This window comes from Lonchura striata, chromosome 3 (assembly GCF_050655825.1).
Source record: "Lonchura striata isolate lonStrDom1 chromosome 3, ASM5065582v1, whole genome shotgun sequence".
NCBI classification, from domain to species: Eukaryota; Metazoa; Chordata; class Aves; order Passeriformes; family Estrildidae; genus Lonchura; species Lonchura striata.
In genome coordinates, this window is record NC_140705.1 from 108084032 (window position 1) to 108108240 (window position 24209).

General features: G+C 40.5%; 1 protein-coding gene across 13 annotated transcripts in view; it reads right to left on the reverse strand.

The window, feature by feature from the left end:
- PLB1 (phospholipase B1) overlaps positions 1 to 24209 on the reverse strand; it is a 137776-nt gene that overhangs the window by 101025 nt on the left and 12542 nt on the right. For 5 of the 13 annotated variants that reach the window (XM_085577174.1, XM_085577173.1, XM_085577172.1 and 2 more), the window contains exons 2-16: positions 21648 to 23851; positions 20390 to 21007; positions 16711 to 16748; positions 15524 to 15587; positions 14993 to 15051; positions 13531 to 13562; positions 12614 to 12657; positions 11569 to 11653; positions 11030 to 11081; positions 9809 to 9895; positions 9258 to 9320; positions 7878 to 7960; positions 5498 to 5561; positions 4716 to 4820; positions 3153 to 3242 (exon numbers count right to left, since the gene is read on the reverse strand). In XM_085577174.1, coding sequence (XP_085433300.1) covers positions 3153 to 3242; positions 4716 to 4820; positions 5498 to 5561; positions 7878 to 7960; positions 9258 to 9320; positions 9809 to 9895; positions 11030 to 11081; positions 11569 to 11653; positions 12614 to 12657; positions 13531 to 13562; positions 14993 to 15051; positions 15524 to 15587; positions 16711 to 16748; positions 20390 to 20438 — 915 coding nt within the window. In that variant the 5' untranslated portion in view covers positions 20439 to 21007; positions 21648 to 23851. Of the gene's footprint in view, positions 1 to 3152; positions 3243 to 4715; positions 4821 to 5497; positions 5562 to 7877; positions 7961 to 9257; positions 9321 to 9808; positions 9896 to 10908; positions 11082 to 11568; positions 11654 to 12613; positions 12658 to 13530; positions 13563 to 14992; positions 15052 to 15523; positions 15588 to 16710; positions 16749 to 20389; positions 21008 to 21647; positions 23852 to 24209 lie in introns of those variants that run through there. The other 8 variants (XM_085577168.1, XM_085577170.1, XM_085577176.1 and 5 more) reach the window with 8 other exon arrangements.

Below are 24209 nucleotides of genomic sequence, written 5' to 3' on the forward strand. Positions count from 1 at the left end.
TAATGACAGCACAAAGGGGAAAATACCAAAAGTAATCACTTCACCTGTTCAGACAGCTTGCTGAGTGCTAATTAAATTGCAATCACACACAGAGGAATTGGCTGAGGGTTTAGATCCCTCAGTGCATGCCTGCTCAGCTTGGCACCAGCAGCTGCCAGGACCAGCAGCCTGCACAAGAAACAGGATGCGAGAGATGGGAAAACACAACTGCAGCAGGCTTGATGTCACCAATACACTCCGTGCAGGAATGCTAAATGCTATTTTGATTCTTCCATCAATTAAAATAATGGGGAAATTCAGAGAAATAGAGAAGAGGCTTACAGAGTTTATATTCTTTGAAAGAAAGATGTGAAGAAACAGTCTGCTTTTTCTTTTTTTTTTTTTTGGGGGGGGCGGGGGGGGAGCAGGCAGGGGCATAAAACCTAATTTCTCCGAAATGTGCAAAATAATTTACGTGTAAAAATAAAAAAATGAAGCTCAGAGCAAAGAGATATTGGGATACTCTTCCAACCTCCTAGGAAGAAACAAAGTAGCTATTTAATCCCATTCTTAAAAGAAAATACACTTCCAACAGAGACTCATCCCACAAAACATAGAATACATACAATATAATATTTCTTGACTAGAAATTAAGCTTAAACAAGCATTAGACACTTGCATGTGTTGGGAGTTGGGTGACAAGAACAAATTTCTGCAGAAGGCAGTGAGTTCCAGCTGGCTCAGACACGCTGCTCTCCCAGCAAAGCCTGACAGCTCCCCTGCAGCTGGTCCTGGTCAGGGAATGGGGCACAAGGGCTGAATTGTGGCTGCCAGCCCTCCCCCAAATTCCAGCACATCTGTCATGCAGGCACTTGGTGTGGGTCTGCTCTGGTACCCAGCAGCTTCTGAGGCAGCACAAACCCCTGAACACAGGAGAGAGAGGCATGGGCAGCCTCCTGCAGTGCTGTTCACTTTTGGGTTCTTGCCTGGCTTTAGTTTCTCTTTTTGGCTGCAGGATAAGCTTGGGGTTTGTTTCTGTAACACAAAAAAGTGCCAAAAGACAAGAAGCTCTTACTCTTATGAAGTTCTTTACATACATGAATGGAGCTTTGCCCTCAGATATATGACCAGAGGTAAAATGGAATAATTTTGGCAAATGCCTACGATCAGGCTCTCTGTGGTAAACACCAAAGCTGTCCAAGTACACAGCCAACCTCTCTCATCTTTTCCAATGTCATTTATCTGACTGTTCTCTGGTGTGCTTAGCAGATGAATTGCATTGGTCCTAGAGAGTTAGAACTCTTTTGGTCAAATATCCAGCCCTGCCCATGACAAGCCCTTAGGACATGATGGCTCAGCTCCTTCTTAGTCAGGCTGAAGTGCAGCCCTAAAGCAAATTGCCACTAGATTTTCAAGGCTTTGCCCTTTGGCCAATAAGCAGGTAACTATTCCAGGAAAGAGGCTGGTACCAAGCCTCAAAAAAAGGTCCTGACAGCCTGCCAGAGAGCAGGAGAAGGTAAACCTCTGAATGCACTTTCATTATGCTATGTTTCCAGGTCCACAAGTCATGACCTTGATTTCCTATCAGCTCCCAAGACTGTGCTGTGGATTATTTTTTAATTTTTAAAGAAATCAGCCTAAACTGTTGGCTGGATTTCCCAGCAGAACTGGAGAGACCTTTATCAGGCCAGGACACCTGCTAGTGCTTTTTATGCTGAAACATCTGTCATATCTCCTTTTACATCATGGCAAAATACAGGCAGACAAGGCAATCACAGGCAGACAAAGGAAGAACCCTGAAAGGCTCTTTTCTGATGATTGCTACTGTACTCTGAAAAGTCCACTTAATCAAAGAGAAGGCAGGGAAAGAGGGGGCAAAATGCATTGAGGGGATCATTGCCACACAGTCTTCCTTCAAACCTGTGGCAAGATGTGGGTTTGCCACATTTTGCTCCTTCTCCAGCTCACTTAGGCTGTCCCCTCACTAGAGGAATCATCTCACACTGAGAAAATACACTGAAACAAAGCAAAGCAGGTATTTGTCTCCCTTATGACAATTCTTTGGTTCTGGTGGCTCCACAGCATACCCAAGTTTGGGTGACTGGCCCTGATGCAGCCCAGCCTTAAAAGCACAGCTTCATTTTGCTTATGGCTTTTCATCTCTGCTATTTTCACAAAATGCTCCTGGGCAATCAGAGTGACAAGAATAGAGGAACATGCCACAGAATGGCTTGCTCAAGGACAGAGCAGAAGAGGACAAATAAGGTCTGTGTAGAAAAGGATTAGAGACAGAAAAATGAAACAGAGGGCATCTATTTTATGATGGAAGAACTGAGGTAGGAACTGTGACATCATCACAAGGAATATCACAGATAACAGCAAAGGAGATAAAGGGACCCAGCATGGCTGTTGCAAGATTACCACTGCAATTTTTAACTCCTTGGCTCCTACTAACTTTCACTGTAAGATAACATATTTTATTAAAGTGACTGTACTATTCTTCTAGACACATTGTCCAATGACAATAGAAGCCTATAAAAGCCTCTAGTAGAAGCCTCTTCCTGCAAATTCTGCTTCTTTAAATGATCAGGGCTACAACAGCATTATTATGGCTTGAAGTAGCATAAAAGAAAACAGCTGGATAGGACATCCAACTCTAGGGGACATAACAAGAGCTCCTCAAGGTTGTCTATCACCTTTTGACTATGAGCAACAGCAACACAAAGATGATGGTTAAGGAGGAGACAGTGATATAAGACTCATTAGTACAGAATGGTGGGATTTGCAAAATAGAGGACAGAGTAGACAGGAGTATAATTGCCATAATCTCAGGTTAAGACAAGCTTCAGTCATTCTGTGATGTGCTGTCAATGAAGTAAGATTAGCAAAACCAAGGTCTGTCACAGCTAATTTAGTCCATGAGGTTTCCCAAAGGGCTACTTTGAAAACCTTTCTAAAAAGTTCTTAGTAGAAAGTAGCAGCAGAGTGAGATTTGTCTTGGAAGTGTAGGGCATTTAGTATTATTCAAGAGCAGCCTCCCTACACAGCTGAGGATAGCAGTCGTGGGATAATTCTTGTGTTCTTCCTTCCCCTGGCTCAAAGCCTGGCTCATGCAATGCTACCAGGCATCCAGACCAAGCTCAGCAAGAAACACTCCCTGTGGTACTGCTTACCATGTTGTTCCAGAGGCCCACAGCCATGAAAATGCAATCTTCCAGAATTTCCACTTGTGTCTTTGATGTGGTAATCAAATCATCCTTGCCCTGAAAGAGAAAATACTTTGAGCATCATAAAATAATTAAGAGTATGGAAAGATGAGATATTCAGTCACAGAAGTTCTTAATCTGTAAAATAATCACCATATCCACAAGAAAATCAGTATTTGGTATTCTCATTAAGAATTGCCACTGATCCCCATTACCACTGGAGTGCCAAGACAGAAAGATGCTGGTTTTGTAAATGATTGTTGCACATCAACAGGACAAGAAGAGCACAGCAACACCACAGCATGATCACAACAGTGACACACAGTACAGCAGGAAGACATAGATGTGAACACATGAATAATTTAGAATAAACAACATTTCTAGTTTACACATGCCTTTAAAGACTAGAAACATGCAGAATTTGTCTTAGGAGGGCATGCTGAATTTTAAATGAAATATAATGACTGGAAGTGTTTGGAAGGTTACACATGGTGCCTGCAGACAATACCATGAATCAGAGGAAATAAAGAATCCACCTGTGACACATGATGGCATTTAAAGAAATAATAGAGCAAATTATTGACAGAAAAAGTAATGGCATGAAAGTTAGAAGTCTGCTATTTGCATATGGACCAGTCATCTACAAAAAAAGCCTGGCACAAGATGACCCCAGTTGCAACGAGAAGATTTTGCAACATAGCAAATCCTTTGTTTTCCTGGAAAAAGAATTTCTTCTCCCAATTCACTTTGTCCTGATACTGATCTGAGGGGAGAAATGGAATTACCTCAAATTCATGGAGCTATTATCATGATGCTCAAAAACCCAGACCATAAGTCACTATCAACCTATTTTACAAAAACCGCCTAATGTGATGGATTTTGATACCTCACTCTAAGTGAGCCATTCTCCAGAAAGTAATATTCTCCCTCTTCATTGCCAGATCCTAGACAACCTTGACCTTTCAACTTCCCTTTAAAGGCCACTTATAACAAAACCATGTTTGGCATCCTAGGCAATCCCATCTTAATTCCCTACTGCCTACACCAGAAAAAAAGTCTGAGTTCCCAGACTCATTGCAGGGAAATAACTCTACTTTCCAACATAGTTTACAAACACCTTTATCTTTTGTTCCTCTAACCCTTCTAAATATTTCACATTACCCACGTTTTTGCCTTTGTTATCAAACACCTGAGCATAAACAGGGATGAATATGGTGGTGACTACAAAGATAAGGAAACATCAGCAGCACTGACAACTTCCAGACACTTGCAACTTCAGGTGCAGAGGTGCCAAAGCTTGGCTCATCCTGGAGCATAGCATTCAAAAAACACAGGATCTCCGACTGGTGCTGTTTAAATCAAGTTCCATTCTCAGGACTTCTGTGTCTGATCCTGAGGTATGTTTTTCCTGTGCCTGACTACCCTCGTCTCCCAGAATTACACAGCCTAGGACAGGAAATCTTGTTGAAAACTGCACTCAGTCACAGCAAGCACAAATCAGAAAGAATGGAGCAGCTTGAGTTTACTCACCAGTTTGAGCAGCAGATTTCTTCCTTGGAGAGAAGGCTGAAGAACAACACTGAAGTCATCCTTTTGATCAAACCTTCCAGATTCCAATAGTTTTTCCAAAGCATCCTTAAATAGACAACCATTTAACAAGATAAGTATTATTGGGTAGAAAGTGAAATGTATGTGTGATTCATCAGGGCATAAAGTACATTTAAATTATCCCCATCCCTAATAAACCACACAAATAAAATTGTGTAATCCAGAACAAAGACAGTAATGCAATGAAATCGTGTTACCCAACAACTGGAAAATCCTTGTAGCTATAAGAAAGATGGTTTACCATCATTTTCTTTGAAAGGGCAGCAAGCTTAGGAAGGCAATGAAATGTCATGTTTATTGCCACCTTGGCATGTTTAAAAGAAACTCTAGCACAAATGTCTTTAGCTTAACAGAAAATTAAAATTTTTCCAAAATCTTCTAAAATTCTTCTAAATCATGTGGAATTTTACTGGACAAGATGGATAATTTCTCTGATGGGATATGAAAAATCCTAGGTTGCCATAAGTCATACAGACATTTAAAACTTCAGGAGATACTAAAGTCACTCAGGTATAGACAGAACTTATTGTCAACATTCCTGAGGTAAGAAATGGGATTGGAGTTGCTATGGATATGTGATAGAAAGGCTGTTACTCAACTTCCTCACTGCTATTCTTCCCTTACCTCCTTGCTTCAGGCCAGTCTGGAAAATGAATAGACATGTTTAGCAATATAAGAGCCAAACAGCACAGAAGATGCCATACCTGATAGGACCATCTCAGTATATTATCATGTAGTGTGGAGTGTTCAACATAATTGCACTGATTTCTACAGAAAATAATTAAAAACATGAAAGACATTATGAACTTTTGATGAACAACGTGGATATCATTAATTATTTTAAGCCACTGATGAGCACATACTAAAGACTAAATTGTTGTATTTGTAGAAAAGGCTACATGGAACATGCTAATTTTTGATATAAGCATAGAATTATATATATTCCCATATCCAGAGCTTTGTATCTCTTTTTTATTTGAAAGCCTAGTTAGCTGAAAAGTATGCCAGACTTAGATTAGCACAAGCTAACAACATGCTCAAGATTAAAATAACAGCTGCACTGGTTTTGAAACATTTCCCTCCCCTGTAGACACACAGGAAAATTGAAAAAACTCAAAATACTTCCACCGGATTTTTTTCTTTAGTATTTGACTTGAAGACCTGCATCTACAGATGTGGATGGAAGCTGCAGAAGGTTAAGTGCTAAAGGATGATTGGCATTGTCAGATTTCTGACCTGCAAGGTGAGGTGGGTATACTGCATATTTTTGAAGCTAACTGGAGAATTCTGAGAGTTTCCAAAGGTGTAGATGGGAACAATATAAGATACACATAAGATTAGTCAGGTTCCAGCAAAGATGGACTGAAATCTGTGAGTTTCTGGGGAGTTTGCAGATATAAGCAATAAGTATCTGTCAGGATCCTTTTCACAGAGCTCTAGCTAAACCCAAAAAATGAGAGTTTTCTGATAAAGTGCTATTGTCACTGCTGGCAAGTGAAAGAAATATGAATTCAAGACCAGAATCTTACCCAAGCCTAACAGAGGAAACTCATAAAATACATGAAGATAGTTACATGCCTAAAAATGGGGTTCATGTATTCCTTTCAGTGTAGATGCTTCTAGTTGGTAAGAAATTAGTAAAGGAGGGAACTTTAAACCCCATTATGTCCCAGACTTCAATGCCTAAAGTTAAGGCACAGAACTGAAAGTGTCAACCACTATTATCCTCTTTGATTCTTCAAATTTCACATTTTGGTATGGATTTATATTTTTCTCTCAAAGAAGAGCTCATAATGACAACTTAGTTACCAAATGCTGGAGATCCTTATCTGGGACAGGATCTGGGAGGGAGGAGGTCTAACAAACTACTGGGAACTGTGTTTATCAACCAGATAAACTATGAGAGCATGCTGACAATAAGAAAGCAAATTGACTTATGTAGAAAAGGAAATAGAATAAATCCTCAGAGGAAAAACAAAAAAAAATTAATTTCATCTTATTTTTAAGGTCTTCAATATGTGGTAAGGCTCATATTCCTAAACACATCTTTTCCACATTTCTCACATTTTACCCCTTCATGTTTGTGCAGGAGAAATAAGCTAGAGTGCCCCATGCAGTCGTTTTTGAAAAGGAAATCTTCTCCTCTCCCTGCATTTGTTAAATACATGGTTACATAGCAGCCAGACCTCTTCCCCCATTCCATCAGAACACCTCTGAGGTTATATACTTGCAAAGCTTGTCAGACACTTCAGGATGACTATATTAGTACATATGGTGTCCTATGCCAAGAGCACAGGGGAAAAAATTACTGTGGAGTACGACAAAGTGTAATCTCACCAGCTGTAAACCACTCCATCATAACTGCTCATGTGCACACTCCTACTCCATACTAAATTGGGACACAAACTACTCACACTTTTGTTACAAAGTACTGAGAAAGACAGATAAATAGATGCAGTTACCATAAGGAACTGACAGCTTCAATTGTCTCTACCCTAGCATACCCTAAGCCCAAGCATAATCTTTCCAATAGCCTAATAATGTCCTTTAAAATCTGTTGCTCGTTTTGTGAGCATTGATAGGTAGTAATTTAACTTTTGAAGTACCTACAGAGCTTCTAACTTGAGAGTTGCAGAACAAAAGTACCACCTGGGGGTAGCTAGATGGTGCAGTTTTGTGACCATAATCTAAGTGCTGGGTCTGGCTGGAATGGAGTTAACTTTCTTCCTAACAGCCCATATGGTGCTGTGTTTTGGATTTGTGGCTAAAACTGTTGATAACAAACCAATGCTTTGGTTCTTGGTGAACAGTGCTTGTACAGAATCAAGGCTCTCTCTTTTTCCTTAATTCTGACCCAATATTCAAATTTGCTGTCCAATTTGATAGGACTAAAAGCACTAGATTCCTAGTAAAACTATATCTTTCAGAGAAAGTATATCAGATTTAAAATCTTTTACATGCTTTTATATTAAGGGCAGAAAAACAGCTCAACAGATTGTATCTCAGTCATAAAGTCAGTACATATACATAGGTGTTTGTTGAACACCAGCAGGAGACAGTGACAAGAAGAAAGAAACCTGTTACCTGGCATTACTGTAATCCTGGCACACAAGAGAGGCAGTTGTGAGCTCAGTGGAATCCACTAGATTTATGAAGGCCTTGGGAACCTGCAGTAATAAAGTAAAAATTATTAATGCTAGATTTGCAATTGAAGATCAGCAAGCAGCAATTATGGTAAATTACGTCTACAACTTCACATGTATTACCTCTGGCCTGGGATTCTGCCTACATAAAATCAATTACCTAAGTATTTGCCAATTCTGTCCTGAACCCTGATCCTATGCCTGCTATCTAGGATCATCTTTTATGAAGTAGTTGTGACCCTGCTTTCTTGACTGAGACACAGCAATTCATTTTACATAATGGAAATGGCCACCAGCCAACTAAACTGAACTCAAATGAATTTGGGATTACAATTTTTGTGGCAACACAGCAATGCAAAGCTGGGGAGGAAATATCCTGCATAATAGCACAAGTACTCATGCAACCCACCACACCTCTCCCCCGTGCAGAAAGCAGCTTTTCATTTACATAATGATATTTCACTTTCACAAGTGCACATAAACAGATTCTGGAAATAATAGTGGAGAGAATGTGAAGAGAATGTGTGGGTGGAATTTCCCCTATACACAACATTTGTTGAAGTCAATTGGAGAAAAACGAGTGGTTGTGGTCTGATGCAACCAAAATGTAGCAGGTTTAGAATATGCTGCAGGCCTTCAATGCAGCAAAACAAAATTAATGGAAGATGCTATTGAAATAATTCAGTTAAACATTTTACAGTCTGCTTTAGTAGAAATCTATCCTCATCTAGTCTACTATCATTAGTAGACCAAGACACAGCACAGAATGCTTCCCAGAAACCATCCTAGATAAGCAGATAATTCTTAGCTCAGCCAGCTAGAAAACCTTTAGAAAGGCTGAGATTTTTAAATTAACACAAAATAGTATAAAAGGTTTATTATATGTATTTAAATTGATGTTTTCCCTAGTCTGTAAAAGTCATCACCAGGTAGTTAGGAGCCTGTACACTGCCTAGGTGTTCCACACCAGTAATTAGATATTAATTACTTTCACCAACAGCCCTGTTAAACATAATTTTCAAACCTAGACAGATATACTCAAATATTCACAGAAATAATTTTTAAAAAACTCAAGGATTGAGTGATACATTAGCTTGTGTTGCAAAACAGAGCAGTTACCCATCCGTCCTTTCTGCTTGCATGCATCAGCTTTTTAAAAATGGGAGTAAAACACTTAGTGAAAACAAATGGAGCCAGTGGGTTGATGTTGATGAGACTGGTGTTCTAAATCATGTGAAGAGTGGTACAAGCTCTAGTCTAGTAAGAGAGACTGGAGAAACACACAAAGGATTCAGCTATTCAGGGCTGATGAATATCTTACCTTCTTGTACAAAAAATCCAAGACAGCTGTAAGCTTTCCCAGGTTTTCCAATATGCAGTTCTTCTGAAAACGAGATGAGAAAGGCCATCAAAACTAGTAGAAAAAACAGTTATCCATTTCCTAAAAGTCACAAACTCTGTGTATTGAGCTGTCTACTGAATGGTTATTAAGAATTACTGTATTCTAAATTCAGCCTTAGCCAGCAACAAGTAAATAACATGGGAACTAGTCTTGGAATTTGACTGCCTATAAACAGAGAACTTGACATATAGAAAAAAAAAAAAGACAGGGATAGGAAAGAAAAGTATCTTTATACTTGAAGGTGGAAAACAGTTGTTCTACTAAGACATCTCAGGCTAGGGATGGCAAATTAAGTACAGATGTTTATAAATACAAAACACATCATGTGCCAGGAGTTTACATCATTGGATCCAGGCATCCCAACATCCCAGACCTAACTACTCCTTTGGTTCCCTGTGGCAGAGAGCAGAGTACGGAAAAGTGTCCTAACTACCTGCCTTGACTGCTAAACCACCCCACAAAGTACTCACAAGTTGTGTGGAAGCATAGGAGGAACATGATATTTCAGCACTAAAAAACACTGTGATCAGTTTCCAGTCATTTTGAAAGTCCATCATCTGGGAGAAAAAAAAAAAATAAAGGTGCTCTATTTGCTATTTTTCTTTCTCACACAAAATTTGCTGTGGGTTCAAAACCAGCAAGACCAAGCAGGAGTCCATGGCCCAGTCCTGGCCATCTTGGTCCCTTCCATTTGACAAACCATCCAGCTTTTCCTTAGAGGACACAGCAAATGGATGGTTAGGCATCAAGTGCTGCAATTAAAGCTGAATACTTTTTCAGGAGAGAGACTGAAATTGCTGCTGCTGCTGTAGGAGACTATGTTGGAAAAGATGGGCATGGACAGCTTAGCACTGAACTTGATATTGTCTCTTTACATCACTGTTGCAGCTTGCCAATGGGATTACTGTACATGAACTGCTGAGAAGGGGTCACACTAGAGGGACAAAGACTGGAATAAAAAAATCAGAGAGCTACAGCCCTGCTCAGCTGTGCTGTGTTTATTAGGCAATGCTGTACAATCCTGAACAGCCTTGGTTAGAACCACATAGTTCCAAAAACATGCATACTAAATCCCTGTAGAGCAAAGAGGCAACAGCAGAATTGCCTTGGCAATTACTTTCCCCCATTATTTCAAGACTATTTTACAAAATAACATCATGGTTAAGAACAAAGGAGAAATGAATGCTTAAAGCTCCCGGATGGGACCTAAAAAGCACTCAGTCATGAGCTATAATTCAAGCACTCACCAGCATCAGCCAAAGCATATTTAGGTCTTTATTGGCCTTTTTGAAAATATATTCCTAAAAGAGCAAAAAGGAACTGAAGAGACAAGTACTGAGAATTATTATTTTGGGTTGACTTTGCAGAAACACTGGCACAGTCACAGAGTGTAGCTAGCAGAAATCTCACATCTTTAGCCAACAGAAAGCAAACATACTGGCTTCCCTACCAAGCTCTTCAGCTGCTTTGACAAAAGTAAAAAAGGTGGGATACTTTCAGAACAAAACTCTGCACTTGAAAGTTGCACAATTGATTCTTATTTACAGCAGAAAAACTGAAGTCTGCTAACCTCAAGAAATGGCATATTCTGTTTTGAAAAAATTTTGAGCAGTGTTCAGGCATCAAACCACTTTTCTGCCTTTTTCTGCTTCAACACCATGCTTCTGAATTGTCCTGTGCTTTAAACAAACCTGATCCACTTTCATGAGTTCCACTATTTCTTCAGCTTGATGTAGGAGGTCTCTGAAAAGAAGAAAGAAAGAGAGAAATTATGAAGGCATCAGTAAGGTTAAAGCTTTGGTCGATTTTTATCATTGAATCAAAAAACATTTGAGGATTCAGGTTGGATTAATCTTTTCCTAAATGTGTTAAGATTAGACAATTGACAGTGCTACCCAGAGAGCTTTGGGTGATTAGTTCATATTCAGCTACCTGACTTTCAGACATGTGCACTTAGATAAAAACAGCATCTCAGTAGGCACACCTCAACTTCTACTTGAGCCAAAAACTTGTTTTGCAGCTATAAAAGAGACCTGATGTTAATCCAGGTGATACAGACCCCAAAGTGGGGCTTTGTTCCTCCTGATTCTGACAGGTGCCAATTGAGTCACAATGACAGCCTCTGCCAGGACTGAGCACAGTGAAGGGCTCCAGTGCTGATCAAAGATTTCCATCAAAGATTTCCTCCCCTTGTACATGAACTGCCCAGTGAAAAGCCCTTCAGACTCACCTGGCTTGACTGTCTGGCATCCCTCCTGCTGTGCCAGGTGGAGGGGACAGATGTAGGACCGAGGGGTTGAAGGTGCTAACGAGAGCTGAATGACACACCAAGGTTAGGAGATTGCTGCATCCAGCGACTGCTACTCTGCTGGTTCATTAACACAAGTGAACTAAAACAGCACCAGAGCATGTAAAGCCTGAGGATCTACTGGCAAGCACAAGAGGTATGCCCAAGCCCCTCTGCAGCTGTTTTTCTTGGTTCTATTCCTCACCTTGTGAAGTGGAGGCTTGATGTCTGAGTTTGCCTCCAGACTCAGGTCAGAAACCTCTGTCCCTGTCTCATGTCAGCCACAACATTGTAGTTGAGCTTAAATAGAGGCAGCTGTAGAAATGAAGCTATGGGGAAAGGCTACCCAGGGAGACTCATAAAACACCAGCAAGTTGCCATGTTATAAACCACTTTTACAGGGACATGGACATCACACCAAGGAGTTAAGATACTAGGAAGATGATTTGGAGGGCAGAACCCTGGAGCTCTATATTACACAGCATTTAAGTGGGTATGAAACTTGTACTTGCAACACCCTTTAAGCAAGTAAAGGCTGCCTTCAGAGACAGCCAATAGGCAACAAATTCCCAGATGAGGCACATCTATGGCAGTCCCAGTGTAAATTCTAAGCACCTGGCAATTCTGGCCAGGCAAACCCCCAGAAAATTTCAATGGGCCAGCAAGGGCCACAAGCACACACCAGCAGAGACTGTGTAGTGGGTAGAAATAAGAGGCCAAAAAACCCTGTTGGGCATTTAAGAATCTTGTAGCAGTCTGTCACACCCCTTCTTCAGTGCTGTTTGTCTACCCAGACAATACCTTTAAAGCCATCACAGACAGCCCAAGCTGGCTGTACTCATGTCCCCAGGTACACCATCCTTCCCTTACACCCCTGCAGTGGTGTGCCTGTGCTGCACCTGCTCTGCAGCTCAGCAGAGCCCTGGAGCTCCTGCCAGCAAGCTGTTAAATTAATTTGCTGAAGTTGTAGTGTGACAGCAAGACGCACCTGCTAAAGTTGCCACGCTTAGTTCAAGGAAGTTCTTTCCTGTGCTATAGAAAGGGAAGAGAAAACAGGAAGTTCCTGTTATTCCATTTCTCAAAGAAAATTATATTACAGCACAGCCTCAATTTCTTATTAGTTATGCTGCATCTCAGAGTGAAATTCATGGCAGCTGTTGCAAGTAAGAAAGGGGCCTTTCTTTCCCCAAAACTGTCATGTCATCAGCTACTGCTGAGTAAGAACATAGTCTCAGATCTCAATTTTTTGTGTCTCTTTACCCTCTGCACGTTGCAGTACTTGTGCTTGCTTATACGTAGGTATAAGTGATGCAGATGCCTCCCCGTGTATACCCACATACAAGGTGGACACAGATGTTTTTGCAACCATTAAAAAAAAATTTGTCTTTTAAAGTTTATCTGTGCAGTGCTAAATCCTCATCTGGAAGGCTGTGACTCAAAAGATCTGCACAAGGTGTAGCCATATGTTCACTCACTGATTAGGATCTGCTGAAGGGGCATGGAAGAAGGAAATGCTGTAAAGGTTGTCCATGTAGCACTGGAATCAGCCAAGCAGAGGACAGAGTATCTGGAACTATTGAGTTCTTTCTTATCTCTGATAAAGCCCTCCTTTCTAATCTCTAATTGGTGAATTATTATATTTACTGCTTAGGATTTATCACACAGCAATGATTCTTAATCACGGGTATTGCAACCCTAAGGTAATTCTATATCCTGCATAAATACAAAAAATTCATTACCAAAGGATGGGGAAAGTTTCAGTGTCTCAAAATCCTTTCTATTTTATACAGGCTTTTTCCTCCTCTCTATAAAACAACAAAAAAATTGCTTGGGCCTAACTCCTGCACTGTGATACTAAAGAGATTAGGATAATGAAACTTATAAAAGCTAACTATTAATTCTTACCTTTGGAGCAAGTCCTCACCAGATCCTGGTGTCTATGAACAAAGAAGCAATAAGAACAATATTAATTAAAGTGCAAACTAGACCTAGGTATGCTGTTCCCCTACCATATTGCAGTCCTGTTAGAGATACTATTGTTTTCTACATAATCTTCTCCATTGTGTTGTAATCACTCACAGATTTAGATTATTTTCCAAAATTTCCCTATTACGGTGCATTTGCATAGTCTGGTAATCCTTTCTTAGTTACTGCTTTCATTAATGATTTTTTTACATCTGGCTTAAAATAGAATTTGATTCATTGAAATCAAAGTCCATAAAACAAAATGCTATTCTAGACCAAATTTCTCTGGATCTATTCCTACTCCTTTTCAACAAGGGACACTGTCTAAAGTCATGCAGATAATTTACATAGATGACACTCAGACAGAAGAGTGTCTGTTAAAAAGAAACTACATCAAGAGAGGAACTTCACTGTTTTCAGAGAGTTTGATGAGGAAACAGTGACAGAGATGTTTGCTCTAGGAAAGCAAACATTCCTTAAAAGAAGATCATTTACATGTTTTTCTATGACACCCCCCAAACAACAAAGAAACCAGCACAAGTAAGACTTGTTCCAAAGGGCCATGCACCTGATATGGGTGAAGCACCTTTGCACTCAGGACAATTTTTTTCAAAAGAGAGAGGTACTCACAAGGAGTTGAAAAGTGCTGATTTTGTAAAGGAAAAGTATTATATATTCATAGATACCATCTCAAATTTGAAAGTTGTTTTGTAATAAGGAAAACTCTCCCCCATTTTCCACAGTTACAACCTCTGCAATACCTATCAATTTTTGCTCTACAGGGATTTCTACACTTCCTCAAAGTTTCAGAATTGTGGTCAAATGCTTTTAATTGGGCCTCAGATCTATTTTGGGTATCTACTTCCAACTATTAAGACAAATAAAGATCATCCAAATCTAACTATATTATTACAGGCAGGACAACTTTACCCTCTGATCTATACAGCATAAATGTATCTATGTGGTTCTTGGAGGCCTTCTGCCTTCTAGGTAGGAAATAAGTTTCTACAGAAAACACTTGATGAGGTGGAAAATCTACTGCATTTCTTGACAATTTGTATTTGTTCCAGTTTGAATTTTCCCAGCATCTTCTTCCAGTTATTCTGTTGTGCTCATTGTTAGGAAAATCCTTGCACTCTAATCAAATATCATGGTTCTCTGCAAGAGCACTGTGATGGCATTTCCTCCTGGACAAAGTCAGCTGGCTATTTTTAGACTCAGGGCGTATTGGAAAACTGAACAGCAGGTATTTCCAGCCATTTTTTCACCAGAAGTCTTTGATGCTTGTGGAAAGACTGAAGCCCTGAACACCCTGAGACTCCAAACTACATCATCAGCTGACTTCATCATCACAACGGAGGAAATGGGTCACACATTCAGCACATTTCCTGCTTGTACTTACTCTTTGCAAACTTCCTATTGCAGTGACTGCTTTAATGTCAGCTGGTCTTAGAGCATGAACTGCAGAAAAGTAAAATACTTCAGGTTACAAAACCCACCAAAACAGCAACCCCAAAAGAAAGTTATATTTACCAGTATATTAAAACATAAAGGTGGCTAAAATGGTAACAAGTCTATATTGATCACTTTGATTGGAAGTTTTAAACTAGTCAGAAAGCATGAGAAACTTTACTCAGGTGCTCAGGAAATACTTTGTGTGTTTAGGGGCACAGAAATGCTCAACCATTAAACAAGAAAAATCAAAAACCACTGCTGATTGAAGTAATAGTGGCATCCCCAGTCACCAGCTGAAGAAACAAAGGTAGAAAAGTAATCACAAGTGGAACAAAAAACTAAGGAGTTTATAGAGCCCAGCTCCACTTCAGCCAATCCCATACACAGGCATCCCTGCAAAGAGCTGATTTCTGCCCCAGCCCATTCCCAAACAATTTTGTGAGGGAAAGCCTCTGCAGAGACAATATCAAACATAAACCTGAAGATGAAGGGGTCTCGGGCAACATCACCGGCTCACATGAAAACTGCAAGCTTCTTAGAGCCTTAGACATAAATAAATAAATATGGTTGATCGTTTAGATCTAAGAAGGAAATTTGTTGAATGTGGTGTCCTACAGGCTCCATTCTCACACATAACCAAGATTTTACTCATGTAAACAACTTCAAAGTATAATTGCATCTCTGTTAGAAATACATGGGAACACAGATGTGGACAGCTGCATTTTCAGTTAACTCTTCTACAACTTGACACTTTCTGCTCGGTTTTCTTACTGATTGCCGCAGCACTGGGCCTGAGCAAACAATAAAATGTGCTGAACACATCCTGCCACATCCATTGCTGCAGTGACTGCTTAATCTGGAAGGGGTCACATGGACAGCTACTGCAGGCATCTCTGTGTGCCAAGGAGCACCTAATTGACACAACAAAACATCTCCAATACACAACAGGAGAGGCAGAATGAACCAATTCCGGCTCCTTAACAACACCTGGCCAGGTGATCAGAAAAGGCAAGGATGTGAGTGATGTTATTCACTCAGCATGAGAAACAGCTCAGTACCAGCAGGAATGTGGTTTAATGCCATCCTATATCTTTTATGGTAGGCATAGCCCAACATCAAGTGCTTTAAAGGGACATGAAAGGCAATCCTTGCCTCCTCAGGTGACTTGGCAAGGGGTTCCCTCATCACAATGACCATGAGTGGCTCTCTGGCCATCCCTAATACCTAAAGGTGAAATCTATATAGTGACAAGGGCCACCAGGGTCCCCACACACTCACTCCCTGGTGCCCAGCTGGAGGACTTTAATGGTACAGACACTTTGCACTGTTATAAAGCAAATAAGAGTTTAATTCTGTGTTTCTAAAAGAGCAACAGAGCATCTAGGAACAAGTGCTAACCACAAACGACCTACACACAGGATATGCAACCTAATAACAAACATTGCTTGGAGAAAACCTCATTTCCTGATTATGTTCTGTAATCTTGCAGCTGCACTATCACATTGCTGACTCACTGGCTTTGCATTTCTTCTTTGCAGAAGTAGTTTAGAGCAACAAGCTGTATTCCTTCTTCTTCTTCTGCCTGCCTCAGAGGAAGCAACAGCTTGATAGGCAATGATAGGTGTTAAAAACAGGAAAAAAAAGAAAGTTGTACTCATACTTTACCTCTAGTTTCTCGTATTCTTCCTGATCATCTGCATTACCTTAAAAACAATAAAGAAAGGGTTATGCTATATTTTTTTACCTTAGGAAAAAAGGCTTTGTAAGACTTAATTTACCTGAAAGCACAGAATCTGGAGAGAAGACACCTTTCTCATCTGCCCTATTTTCCAAAGATGAGGCTCATCCCAACATCCAGATATATTTTCTTTGATTTTGTATACTAGAAAAACCTCTTAGTTATCATAAGCAGGTGAGATCTGTTGAAATTAGTGGAACTCCATGAATTTATACCAACAGGAGATGCCTCTGCTTGTGGATCCCCTCAAACTCCATCCTCCACAGGCCTTCCCTACCTGTGTTCCTTTTCAGCACATTTCATACACTGCTGCAGTCACATTCTGTTCAAATTTAGAGTAGTTTGAATATATACAAGGTGAAACTCCTTAGAAAGGAGCAATTCACATTAATCTACATCTTACACAGTCATGGAGCAGCATAACACTGTTGTGAGTTTGCCATAGTGATACAGAAACAGCTGCAATTTCTTCTCTTAGTAGAGTGTTGACAGACAAAATAGCCTGTGGAGCCAGGAGTCAGGCCTGTAGATGTTTCAGCAAACACTACTCTCTTTCCTTGAGCATACACTTAGATTTATACAAATTGATTTGGTTTATTCTAAAATTTCCACAAAGACAGACACAAAGCCTAGGTCAGCTGAACTTCAAAGCAGGTTCTCAGCTGTCCTTGCTTGCCCCACTGAAGCCATCAGCATCCAGCAAGTCTTATACAGAATTAGAATAATTGTCCTTTAATAGTCAGGAGCTATTTTTGGAATACTTAGCCCTGCTGAGTACTTCTGGCTTGTACACCTTACTTTCCATGTCAGAAACAGAGGAAGAGCTGAGCCCACAGCAGGTGAGACATCCTCAGGTGTCAGTGGGCAGCCAGTGGTGCTCAGGCTGCAGGGAGATGTGCCTGGACTGTCACCTGTGCCACACTGCATGACCATATTTAATAAGTGGCAGCAACTTCTACATGTGTTTTTTTCCCCTACTTGGTTTTCAGCCACCTGCTATTTGCAAATTTATATTATTTTTACACTACTTTGTAGAAGGTTGAGACAGTTTCCTGGCTGTTGTGTGACATTTTTTTAACATTTCTGGCCTCTTCAATCTGTGGGTTTTGATGATGCTTTACTCAGGGCAATAACCAGAACCCCAACTCTGTTTAGGATACTGAAGGCAAAAGCAATGAGGGACTTGTCTGCATCACACAAATCTATTGCTGGAACTCCGTATCTGATAATTGTAACACTAATTTTAACTATATTTGAGAATAGTTCCTTAGGCTACATTGAGAGAGAAAGAGGATCCAGTCCCAGTTTCCAGGACTCAGGGAGTTGGAGGAACAATTTTAATGTGTCAGATTGAAAGGTTACCTAGTCTGGGATTTGCCTCTGACAATATCCAAATGCAGATGTTTAGGCAAAAGAATAAGGAAAATACAGTTATATTTCAATTTTCTATCCTCCCAATTTTCCATACAATTGTGTTCCCCAAGCAAGCAATTACTTAATATTGACAAGCTGCCTGACATCTTTCTTCCATGGATTTGCCTATTTGTTTTTCTAATACTTTCACTCTTTTGGCTTTCCCCAAGAACTGTGGCAAAAAATGCTTCATCACTCAATTACATGTTGGGAAAAAGTACTTCTCATTTTTTAATAACTTAATTGTTTCCTTGTTGCTCTTGTAAAGAGTAGTCATTCCCATGTTTCTGCAAAATTTGCTGTTTTGCATGCATATCCCTGTATGTCTTTATGATATACTTATCCCTTCTTCTCCAGGCTGAAGAGCCAGTTTCTCTGATCTCATGTTGAAATTTTTTCCTAAGTCTGACCACTCTCCCCCTTTTTTGAGGTGAAAAATCCAGACCACAGTCAAGATGCAGGTGAAACGTGGCCCTGTACACAGCAGCAGCAATGTGGTTTTTATGGTGTTCTCTTGCTAACTGCTGAAAGAATTTCTCCTGACTATCACTGGCACCGGTATCTTCAGACAGTTTATTCTGAGGTCAAACAGTATCTATTCAGAGTTCAGCATAGTGCACACACAGATAAGAGTAATATACAAGGGGAAAACTTACTCTACATTTTCACTCTGAACACCCTGAATAGCTTTGCACCAGTGAGTTAGAATCCACCCTTACCCAGATCACTTCTGAACACGTGCAGAGCCCACATCCAACACAGATCAAGATGAGCATCACAGTTAATAAAATGGAAACATTCATATTTCTGCTTGGCTCACTCCCTTGGGTGGGTATCATCTAATCCTGGCAATTCTTTTACAATCTGTCATCAGTTTGTTCAAGGATTTGGTCATTGCTCCTTTTGTCCCCTGTGCTGAAAGGTTTGGAGGGCAAGGCCTTTTTTAAGCTATTATGCAAGGACACCAAAGAAAAAAGAATTTGTCAGGCTTCAGCCTTCTTTTATATATCAGTCAGTCTTACAGACTTCATGTTTCAGAAGAATTTGGAAAATGATTTATTGACTTTCATTCCTTTAACAATGATTCATTGTTTCTCTTCAGAATAATTTTTGTCTTGGCTAATTAAATTTTAACCTCTTCAGTTTTCTTGGTTTGTTTTGGATTTACACTTTCCACAGGATGACATTTTAAACTCCTGCTACTCCCAATATTATAGTTACTCCCTTACTATACCACTGAATAATTCTAACTTGTATTTTCAATTTTCTTGACATAAAAAAGAAAGTATTTTTCAGACAATTCTCCCAAAATCTGGGAGAGAGATTCTAACTCTTTCCTCCCTTGCTCTTAACAGTTAATAAGTTTCAACAAACAATTCTTACAGGCTGCTATCAATCAACATTTTTTCTCCTGGATAAAGTTTTCAGAGGAACTGCAGCCACTGTGCATATTTTTCACTAAATTAAAAAGCTCAGATGTTATAATTTCTTCTGATTACTTCAGGAACCAAAGCCTCCTAACAGTTTATTATTTATAGAGAACCTTATAATCCTGTGAACATGGTGATCATCCCAGCCTACTGCTAAGGTAAAGCACTATTACCAGTTACCATTATTTTCTTACAGGCAGAGACCTGAAGCACAAAGCCAATAAAGCCAAAGCATAAACAGCATTTTCAGCCTTGAGCACCTACAAAACTGTCATTGGCACCAAATATGGACTTCAGAGACCCCGTAGAGGGAATAAAGGCTCTCCCTCCCCTGAATATTACAGATATATTAACAATGCCTGGAATGCCATGGTGCTGACTAACCTTTCACTTAATCTTCTATCACTGAAAAGAAGATGATCATAGTTACAAATTCAGAGAAAGCCTCTGTTCCTTCTTGAATTTCTGCCCCATTTTGTCACAGATCTCACTGCTAGTCTAATTGTTTGGTGGTGTTTCTCTCACTAGAATGCTTCAGTGCCTAAGACACAGTCTATCCCCAGAACAGTGCAAACCCATGAATACATCTTCCCCCAAAAATGATCAAACATACACAAAACTGCATTTAAGATCACAGTTTAACTCACAGATTTTCTCATCCTGCTTTTAAAATTCCTGCTATACACCCACCTTGCAGCAACTAAAAATAGAGGTTCCCAAATACTGTGCAATGCAAATTTTCAAAGGGCCTTCCAAAACTTACCTTCTGAGGAGAGCAACCAAAGGAACAGCACACCTAACAATAGCTTCATGGTAACCACCTCTGTGACTGATAATCCCAAAGTGCTGTGTGTTAGATGTTAAAGCTGAAAATAAAGAAATTCTCTTGCTTTTTCTCCTTTATAACTTGAAAGTTGATAACTCAGCAGCCATAAAACATATTAGCTTCTACCTTTGGAAAGTAAAGTGGCAATGATATCTCATTTCATTGCCCATGCAAGGGTCAAAGAAAGGCACAGCTTCTCTCACTTTGTTCAGGCACAGCTGGCCATTTTTCTGGAGAATTCTCAGCAAATCTAAGGACCAAGATCACATGAGTCAGCTTCCAGCAGGGTCAAGGCTCTTTCAGGCAATACATAACATATTAGTTTGGCATTAGCCTGCCTCTGCCAGGCAGGGAAGGAGCCTCTGCTCCTGAGGTGACAAAAACAACTGAATTCTGTGCAGCAGCTCACACCCACCCAAAGTGGAAGGTCGTGCTCTTCCTTTTGTCTCCTTCCCTCCTTGTCTCCTTTCTTGTCTTCAAGCAGACTCATGCTGTGCCTCTCTTCCACTAGTTCCTCTTCTGGCAGATTTTCCTTGGGTTGTGCCTCAGCAGTATCTGCCACGACAGAGCAGTGCCAGACAAGCGGGAGCAGTGACTGTGCCCTCACACTGACAGGTCCCCAAACCCCTTGCTGTGACATTATTACAGCAGCAGTCACTTCAGCAGAGTCAAAGGGTGTGCAGAAATGCCATACAACACCCCCAGCGAGGCTACCACCATGCCTCAACTGCAGCACCAGGGTCAAACCTCTGAAGAGCAGAGGTGCTCTGCTGTCCTCACACAAAACAGCAGAGTGACCTCTGGCCTCCTCCAAGCCCACAGACACCCAGAGAGAGCTCCTCCATGAATAATGGGAGTCTGCTTAAGTAAAGAGCTTTAAATAAGCCACTAACACACCCAACTCAGGCAGTCTAACCCATCCTTCAAAGGGATTTTTATTTTGGCTTTCTGTTCTTTCCTTTCATTATAAAAAATTGACCTTTTTTTTTTTTTTTTGAAGGAACATATTGGAGGTAGATCTTGCCCTCATTTCTTTTCAAAAACCAGGAATGCTATAATAATTCTGAGCATGAATAGCTGTTGTTCAGAGCAACATGCAAGGAGGAATGTACGTAGACAGGGGAAAGCATTCCTCCACCCCCTGAACCTCCACCCTCAACTCAGCAAAACCATACCAGCACAAGGGACTTCTCACCTCAGAGACAGCTGCAGCTTCAAGTCTGAGAGGGATGAGCTCATTCTGCTTGGGTGTCTCACACCTGAAACAGCCTGACACCCAAACTCTTTTAACCACTAAGGCAATGAAAAGTTAAATTCTTACTCAGGATCAGAGTGCAGCACCACAGCAGCAAGCCCTGCCTGGGCTGAGCTGCAGTGGAACTCCCAGCACATGGTCAGAGTTAAGGAGGTTCAGGTGAGGCTGGGCAGGACCATCATCACCTCTCAGTCAAGGTGGCATTGCACACTCTCAGCATGGATGAAAGTTACCTTTGGTGGGTTTTGTCATTACATCCAAGGGTTTGTGGCTGCTTCACTTCTCAAGGGAAAGCTCTCACTATCAAAAGTCTGAGAAACAGACTTCTTGAAGATCTGGAAGTGTTTAAAGCCCCAGAAAGCCTCTTTCTGATTGTAGACCAAGGAAAACACAAAAAGGAAGGTAGCAATAATTCATTCATTTGCCCTAAATCACAGACCCGAGAGTGAGTTTAGCCTTTAAACACTGTGACATGTTCCAGAAGCAAAGCAGCATTAACTTCAAGACTCGTAAACCTCTTGTAAACCTCTTGTAAACACTTCTTCCCACCACCAAAGTATCAAAATAACTCCTAGACTGAACAGCAAATAACAAGTAGCAGCAAAGATAAAAAAAGTTTGCAAAAGGAAGACGAGAGAATTTTCTATTAGATATAGAAGGTGTCAGGGACAAATTAAGGCTTTTACATTACTGCAAGGGCAAAGCTAGCTGCAGCTACAGAAGGCAAGGAGAGTTTCAGCCCATAAACCAACACTCAGCTGATGGTATTTAGGAATACCCTAGGGAACTGCACCCATGTAGCTGATTACCTAATGATCAACACAGAACATCTTGTGTCTTCCCTGAAGTGCCTGCTGCTGCTCAGGTGGGACAAGGAGCTAGCTAAGTGTAGTAGTCAACCCTGCCTGAATCGTTTGTGTCTTCTGCCTGCTTGCCCTGGATGGAGAGGGCTCAGAACTGAAGTGGCACAGAAGAGTTTTGAGTGAGATTTGGTGGTGAAAAGCAGAAGTTTTGTGCCTTGGCATGTTCTCGAGCAAAGGACCCGTTTCACAGGTCTACACCCAACTGTGCAAGACACCACAAAAAAAAACAAATAGTCAAGTCACAGTTACAGTTGCAAAGCCAGCAACACCCAAATAGATACTCAAACACAGGTGCTAAAGCATATTAGCCAAACCCTTTGGTTCATTGCTGCATTATTAGGTGGCTTATAATAAACCTAAAGCTTCATCTTTCATACCTGGTATGGAAACAACAGCTGGGAAAGCTATGGGACTTTTTTTTAGCCTGTCTTTAAGTTTTCCTTACCTCCTCTGTTAAACAGAGCTTTATCCAGCATTTCTTTTATTCATACAGAATACCAAAACCCAAAAACTCTTTCAACTAATCTAAATCCTCACCAATAAGACCACTGTTTTAAAACACAAATAAGGAAAGTATGGCTGCATATTAAAAGATTAAAAACCCCAACAATAAAAACAAACAGACAAAAAACTCCATAGCGTTCATAATCAAACCCAAGATGTTTTTACTTGCACTGAGTAAGTTAGGGAGGTAGCTTACTGAATTGCTAATAAGCAGAGGCCATATATCAGTGGATAATGTAATTGCATCCACAAAACAGTCATGTTACACTGGCATAGAGGACTTCTTATGGAAATACAAAGCAGACTGAGTTTCCATTTCATTTGAAGATAGAGCCTACCTGAGACCTATCACTGCTTCAGCTAATCCTACTGCCTAGACAAGGCATTAGATCTTGAATTTTATATTGAGGAAGCACATCCCTGAATTATTTCATCCATGAGGCACCCATCTGTGATGGGTAGAACAGGACAGTGCTTACAAAAACATTAGGAATAAATAATATACAAAAGCAAGACATGTCATGTGTCCTTGTGATGTTGCACCGTTGCCTCCTCCTGCTGTGATTCACACTGCTGGTAAATTTAGTGCATCCTCTGAACCTAAAGAGAAGATCTTCCTCCTCGGGGGAGCTCAGCCATGCAGCAGAGGGTGAGGAGATCAAGTGAGGTCAGGGGCAGGCAGGGACATGAACCATCAGCAGCAGTTCTGCAGCAGCAGGCAGGGGAGCTGCGCAGCTTGAAGGAGGCTGCTACCACCTGCTGGAGGGAGTGCAAATCCTGCAGGGAAAGAAGAACAAAACGTTAATGGGGAACTGGAAAGCATTGATCTGCATAAGGTCAGATTGCTGGGAATGGGCAAAAGGCCTCGCAATGCTTAGTGCACTCTAAAAAACTCAGGCTTTTGGTGTCGCAAACGAGGAGGATATAAATTATTTCTAAAATTGCTTTAGAAAAGAAATATTGGTAAAAAAAAAATAAAAAAAAAGCAAATACAAGGCCTCAAATACACTTCCCTAATTTTTTCCTAAACTCAATGCATGGTTAGACACTTGACTTTCACAGTTAGGATCTGCATAGCTGCAGAAACCTAACAACAAAAACTCTGATGTAATGTCAATAATTGAATGAAACTTGG